This window comes from Triticum dicoccoides, chromosome 7B (genome assembly GCF_002162155.2).
Source record: "Triticum dicoccoides isolate Atlit2015 ecotype Zavitan chromosome 7B, WEW_v2.0, whole genome shotgun sequence".
In the NCBI taxonomy this organism is placed as follows: Eukaryota; Viridiplantae; Streptophyta; class Magnoliopsida; order Poales; family Poaceae; genus Triticum; species Triticum dicoccoides.
The window spans coordinates 719,808,106-719,815,142 of NC_041393.1; the positions used below are offsets into that span (position 1 = coordinate 719,808,106).

The 7,037-nt window shown below is 46.2% G+C and overlaps 1 protein-coding gene across 1 annotated transcript; it reads left to right on the forward strand.

Annotated features, from left to right (window-relative positions):
- Nucleotides 1–801: 801 nt before the first annotated feature.
- LOC119339521 (F-box/LRR-repeat protein At3g03360-like) lies at nucleotides 802–2,819 on the forward strand. The gene is made up of 5 exons (XM_037611547.1): nucleotides 802–919; nucleotides 1,518–1,744; nucleotides 1,801–2,412; nucleotides 2,509–2,700; nucleotides 2,808–2,819. Exons 1-5 carry the CDS (start codon nucleotides 802–804, stop codon nucleotides 2,817–2,819), a joined length of 1,161 nt encoding a protein of 386 aa, XP_037467444.1.
- The last annotated feature ends 4,218 nt before the right edge of the window (nucleotides 2,820–7,037 follow it).

Consider the following 7,037-nt stretch of genomic DNA (forward strand, 5'->3'; position numbering starts at 1 on the left):
TTGGTTCGCGTAAGTGGTTCGGAGGTGTTGTAGTTGAGGCTAGAGTTGATGGCAGAGGAGGAGGAAGCCATGGCGGCTGATGGAAGGAAGGTATGCTAGGGTTTTGGCGCAGGTATGTGGAAGGTGCTAGGGTTCTTAGCACAGGCAGATCGAAAGCTAGATGTGGCAGAAGAGGTTGCTTTGATACCATGTAAAATCTGGTTAAGCGTTCCTACTCCCAACACGGGAGTTGCATGAGTATATATTGATTGCAGTTTGGAGTACAAGGATTGGCAGCGTCGAGGCTCACCAGCGGGAGATATTACATGAGGTTTAACAGGAGATAGAAGGAGACACTACACCAGATATCTACCTAGCTATTCCAACGTGACACATAAGGTGTCCGGCCAAAGGCCTCATAACAACATGTTTAACAGTTGCAAAAGGGAGGTGACGCACGTGGATCGGCAGATCGGATGGCCATCCCCTCATCCATCCAAAGGCCAGCCAGGCGGCGGATGTTTTCTACTTATCCATCGGCCGACGCGTAGCACAGCCCTATAAAAATCTCTTTTTCTCTAATTTTCTACAACAAGACCTCTGTTGCAAAATATTCTCTTCTTTAATTTACTGCAATAAGACCCCTATTGCAATACTTTTTCTTCTTTATTTTTCTGCAACATGACCCTTGATGCAAAACTTCTTCTCTATTTTTCTGTAACAAGAATTTTGTTGAAAAACCTCCATTGCAGTAGGACCCAACATCTCTAGCTTCTTGTATGTATTCCCGCAACAATACTGTTGTTGCGAAAACTTGCAAGAATGCCGACGGCTGCAACGGAGAGAGCACTTCGTGGTCTCTGCATCACCCCATTTGTTGCGGTTCGCCTTTTCAAAACATGTGCTCAGTTGCAAGAACTGCAGTACGGAGCGCTCTGTGGTCAGATGAGATTCAACGCATGGATAGAAGATATAAAAATATGCAGTCATTTCGTTAGAGATAGGGATGAAGGAGAGAAGGGATGCGCTGGCCCATCAAGATGTGTGTCAAGCGTAGAATGTGGTGAATGTGAGAGGAAAGATCGGTTGACTACTAGCCTTTTCCTTTTTTATAACATGACTCGCAACAAAAGCATTATTGCAGAAAATTACAAAAGAAAAACGGATAGTTGACGGCTCGTGAGGCGGTGGATCTTTTTAAAAGATCTGCCGACCAACGTGTAACATGACTCTTATTGCAGAAAGTTAGAGAAGAGGTTTCTCAACAAAAGCATTGTTGCAGGAAATTACAAAAGAAAAACGAATAGCTCGCCTCGTACAATCAGACGGCTCGTGAGGCGGAAAAGATCCGCCGGCCGACGTGTAGCACTCCAAAAAAATAAAAAATAAAAGAGACATGGAGCTGGCCGTCCGATGGATTAACCTCAACAAAGCCAAACCCTAAACAACAATTGAGCCCTAGCACATCGTGCGACGGAATATAACGGATCAACGCTCCCAGAATTACTAAGACGAGAAGTGGATTTGTCCGCCTCCAGCCAAGTTGAGATCAGGGCGTCGCCTGCGCTCCTCCGGGCAGGACCGGATCAGCGCCCTCCCAGACGACCTGCTTCGCCTCGTCCTCGCCCGCATCGGCTACGCCCGCGCCGCCGCGCGCACAAGCGTCCTCTCCCGCCGGTGGCGCGGCCTCCTCCTACCAGGGCTCGTCCTCCGCGGCGTCGCGTTCCACAAGCTCGAAGCGGCGCTCGGCCGCGTGTCTCCCGAGGTCTCCCTCCTCGAGATCCACGTCGCCAAGTGGGCTTCCGCCTCCCTCCCGAGCAGCTCCGGGCCTCCCGCGTCAGCTCCTTGCTGCGCGCCGCCGTGCGGCTCGCGCCCGAGGAGTTCGTCCTCGCTCTACCGGTTGAATCAACACGAAACACGTACGACGTCGAGCTGCCAAGCTTCCACCGTGCCACCTCGATCGTGCTGGACGTGCTCTTCTTCTTTAAGGTGCCGGCCGGCGTCGAGTTCCCCGTGCTCGAGACGCTGTCCCTCACGGGCTGCATGGTCGACCTCAATGCATTGCTCCCGTGCTGCCCGTGCCTGCGCGTACTCAGGATCAAGCTGACCAAATTTTGGACTAAAGGCATGGACCTGACGGTCCACTCCGCGTCGCTGCAGGAGCTTGTCGTGAAGAACAAATGGATGCGCAATGTCGACATTGTCGCCCCGTCGCTTAAGCAACTGACGATGTCCATGATCTCTTACATTGATAAGAACATCTCCGTCATGGCACCAATGATGGAGAAGGTCTCGTGGCAGTGCTTGTATGGCAGGGTGTCTGGTGTACGTGAAGCTTGTTTTGGTCTTTGGTGCCTCGATAAGTTGCGGCTACAAACGGCTGAGAGACAAGGACAGCCCACTTCATTACACATTCATGCCTATACCGACAAAGTGTGTCTCCATTCTTTTATAATTTATTAGAGTTGCTAGCCAGACTAAATTGTATATGCATGTGACATATACCTTGACAAATTATTCTTTTTCCAGAGATCGTATAGGCTTCTCAACAAAGTGGACAGCTGCGCTATTCAGAAGCATATCGTTGATGCATTCTCTGTTTTGGAGCTACATCTTGAAACAGCTGGGCATGTTTTCGGAGCTTTCGTGTTTCATCTCATTGAGATGAACTGCATTCATAGTGCTATGCAGAGGCTTAAGGTCGTCTTACAGAGATCAATGGTAATTCTCTATTTTATTATATATATATATATATATATATATAGACACGCGCACACACACTGATCATTAATTTTGTAGTTACTCCTGATTTTGGTTTTAGCAGAAAGAAAGATGCCTGACAAATTGTTTGTGTGATCCCATGAACTGGAAAACCAAAACTATGTCCGTGACCGCCCTCAAAGAGATGGAAGTTGACGGCTTCGAAGGCGAGGATCATGAGTTTGATTTTTTGAAATTGGTATTCAAGTCTGCACCAAATCTTGAAAGAGTTACCGTGAAGCTGTCACGTGAGGACCCATCAAGTAGTGATATATGCACAAAACTATATGACATTTTCAGGGCCTATTCTTCCGTGGAATTTGTGTTTGTCTTAACTCTGGTGAGTATATGTTCTCCATGCATGGTTAACATGCTCCTCGAGAATATAACTGTTAATCCTTATAAGTTTCTTCCCTGGCGTGATTATCATGCTTTAGATTGTTGTCATTGGTTAATTTGTGCACAAACCCTCATATCTCTATACAATAGAAGCTGAACGATGTAGTGGGTCATAAATACTTTACTTGCTTCCTTAACTTAGTTCCTTTTTTATGCAATCTTCTATGTTGATTTTACCCTCCTACTTTGCATCCATATTTAGTTGCACAAAACATAGTTTTTAGGTTAACCGTTTCATATTTGAATTTTATTTAATTTTGGGTTGTGCACGAATTATTCAGCTCCATCTATATATTGTTTGGCAAGTACATTGGTATTCCTCTCTTCCATCAGCATTCATTGCATTTGATCTGCGAATGGCACCAATATTTACTGATACAACAAATCTTCATTTGCAAGTTGCAATACTTACCGGAGCTGGTTTCAATTTGCCTCCACTGCAGGGTTAATGCATGGCAGCCAAAATTGTTTGTCGACGTGATTCTCCATTTGTGAATTCATGATGGGCATCAACAAGATAGTCATTCGACGTGCTGACCAACTCCATATATATTAAGTCGTTTCAGGATTTGGCTTGGTTACTTCTACAGATAAACTGAGATGTTGCCGTGTTATTTTTCACACTTCAATGCAGCTTAGGCTCAGAATATTGCACTCTAGCTTGCTTTCTATTTTGGAGACAGCTATATGCCGAGAATGCTACAATAATCAAGACATTAAAGTAGTTATGCTCACCATATCTTCAGTTGTCGAAGTGTTGAACTTATTGTGCCGAAAGCCTCAAACCATGTTTAATTGTCAAAGTTACTGTGCTTGACCTATGTCAATCATGTGCACCAAGTTTCTCTGTTAGGCCTGTGATTTCTATTGCTTTTCACTGTTTCATCACATTTTGAATGCTCATCCTCATATTTGAACCAAATGAACTCAGTCTCTGCCTCTCTGGTTAGCTCACTATCTTTACTTGGCAAGTGCACATTGCCCCCTCTCCAGGAAATTACTGCAGCCTATATGATAAGATGCATCTTTGTCTGTTTGAGCTATTCCTTTGGCACTTTTTATCTCTATATAGTGCTTATGCTAGAGTACTAGGCTATTTGTGTTGTACAGAAAGTTGTGAAACTATATGAGGTAAGAGCTTGGTCATCATGTTGGCCACTTTTTTAAAACATAGTACAAACACAGACAGTCATACATACGCACATATACTCATCCCCTATGAACACACACACGCACACCCTACCCGATGAGCACCTCTGAGAGACAGAGCCAGCACATCATGTTGATATTGTCGAAGTCGCCACAGACATTTGCATTGTTGGAGGGAACGTCTCCTCCCACTACACGCACATCGCCTGAAGGCCTGAAATAAATCTAGTAAAATGCGAGCACTAGTGTCAAACCTAGGACTTAAACTCTAGGAAAATGTGAGTACCCCTGTCAAGTCTAGGAAAATGCCCAACAAATTGTCGGTGTGATCCCACGATCGCTCATATGTGGATGGCAGCACGACTCTTTTCTTCTCTGCTCGGGGGCGGTTGGTGTGGGACGGCATGACCAGATGGTGGCGTCGGGTGCACGCAGGGCTCAACGGTATGTGTGCGTATGGCAGGCAACTATGAGGTGGTTGGTGGTGCGGCGACTGTGTGCCCGTAGCGGCGGCACTGAGTCAAGTTTAGGTCACTGGCTGCCACAACTAGATCTGGCGGGACTTCCTTGTTATGGCTCCGGCGTACCTGCCTTGGACATGCACGGCAGCTGGCCAACTGCTCGTGGGTGGGGCAAACTATACATGGGGGCTATAGGTTGCAGAATCCCACGTATCGAACGATTTCTACCAACGAGTTCATTCGCTACAACATCGACTCATTGGCAAGGCTCTGCAAGCGTCGATGGAGTTCAAATCCGAGGATCGTCGCCAGCTTTCCTCCCAGCAGTTAGGTTTAGGTTTCCTAGGCGTCGGAGCGGACCACATTAGTGCCCTTCCCAACGACCTGCTCCTCCTCGTCCTCGCTCACCTCCGCTGTGCGAGCCAGCGTGCTCTCCCACCGGTGGCGCGGCCTCTGGGCCTGCCTCCACCAGGTCGTCTTGCACGATGTTGTGTTTGAGAAGCTCCAAGCTGTGCTTGACGGCTTATCTCCTACGGTTTCTGTCCTCGAGATCCACGTGTCCAACACTACGTGCAACCATGAGGATTCCGATGTTAGGTCGCTGCTGCGTGCCGTCACACGGCTTGCGCCGGAGAAGTTCCTCCTCACCCTATATGGTCCCTCCAGACCCGCCATCTGCGTGAAACTGCCATGTTTCCACCATGCCACCTCGATTGTGTTCGATTCACCCTACTTATCCATCCGTGTGCCTTCTGATGTCGACTTCCCCGCGCTTGAAACCTTTTCTCTTTTGGACTGCATGATCGACCAGGTCGACGACGTGCTCCCCCGCTGCCCGCGTCTGCGCGTGCTCAGGCTCAAGCGGACGAAATTTGGGTATCGCGGCAGGGACATGAGGGTCCACTCGGCGTCGATAGAGGAGCTTGACGTGGAGAATGTATGGATACATTGTGTTGACATCGTCACTCCCTCGCTTAAGCAATTGGCGATGTCCATGAACACTTACGTCGAGCTCAACGTGTCCATCTCGGTACCATTGGTGGAGAAGATCTCGTGGCAATGCTCGTTTGCGTGGGTACCTCGGAAAATTGCCTTTGTTCCTTGGTGCCTTGACAGGTTGCTGCTAGAGAGGGCTGAGAAACACGGAAAACCCATTTCGTTACAAATTCATGCCTCTACCTGCAATGTGTGTTTCCTCTAATTCTCAATTTAAGTATTTAGTTTCGTTACAAATTCATACCCATTTCGTTACAAACCCATTTCGTTACAAACCCATTTCGTTGTAAATGATATGTATTCCTGTCAAATTGTTTTCTCAGAACTCGCAAATTTCTCCTGATCAAGCGGAAAAGGGTACACGGGAGATTGAGAAGCATGCGGTTTATGCATTCTCTGTTTTGGAGCTACATCTAGAAACAGCTGGGCATGTTTTTGGAGCATTCCTGTTTCATATCATTGGAATCAACAAGATTCGTAGTGCTATGCAGAGTCTTAAGGTCGTCCTATGGAGATCAAAGGTAATTTCAGTTTTTTTATCGTATTTATCCTAAATAACCAGTTGTATAGTTATTATTATTTTCTGGCTGTAGGAAAAAGAAGGATGCCCAACAAATTGTCCTTGTGATCCTGTGAACTGGAAAACCTGAACTATTGCCTTGACTGCTCTTGAAGAAATGGAAATCTATGGCTTCATTGGAGAGGATCACGAGTTTGATTTCTTGAAATTGGTAATCATGTCTGCACAAGTGATTAAAAGAGTGATTGTGAGGTTGTCACATGAGGTATCATTAAGTAGCGACGGATATACAAAAATATACAACCTCTTTAGGCTATATTCTTCCGTGGAATGTCGTGTTTATCTTAGCTCTGGTGAGTATGTGTCATGCATGCATCACTAGCATCATCATAGGCGAAAAAATAATATAATTGTTATTTCTTCAAAGTTTTCTCAAAATATACAGTTAAGTCGTTGGTGCCGTTTCATTTTGTGAACCATCTCTAGGTTGGTTGACATGTGCGATTAACATGTCAATTAGTTACCGCTCTATTACTGCTCAAGTTGTTTGCATACCTCTTATCTGTATAGAAATGGAAGTTGAATGGTGGAATGGGTAATAACTTTTCATTACCTCAAATATTGTTGATTTCATGGATTGTAATATGATTAGGTTGCATAAGGGCATCTCCAACATGGACCTTCAAACCACCCGCATCCGGACCTGTTTTGCCATCCAAGGCGATACCCCATCAGTTCGCTGGCCGGTCCAAACGTCCATTTTTCCCACAAAC

What these genes read in the sequence shown, in the direction of transcription:
- LOC119339521 (XM_037611547.1), top strand. Translation starts at nt 802, where the DNA reads ATGCCGACGGCTGCAACGGAGAGAGCACTTCGTGGTCTCTGCATCACC. An exon ending in GCAGTACGGAGCGCTCTGTG is followed by an intron (nt 920 to 1,517) that starts GTCAGATGAGAT and finishes GTCCGCCTCCAG; the next exon opens with CCAAGTTGAGATCAGGGCGT. An exon ending in TCGGCCGCGTGTCTCCCGAG is followed by an intron (nt 1,745 to 1,800) that starts GTCTCCCTCCTC and finishes CCTCCCGAGCAG; the next exon opens with CTCCGGGCCTCCCGCGTCAG.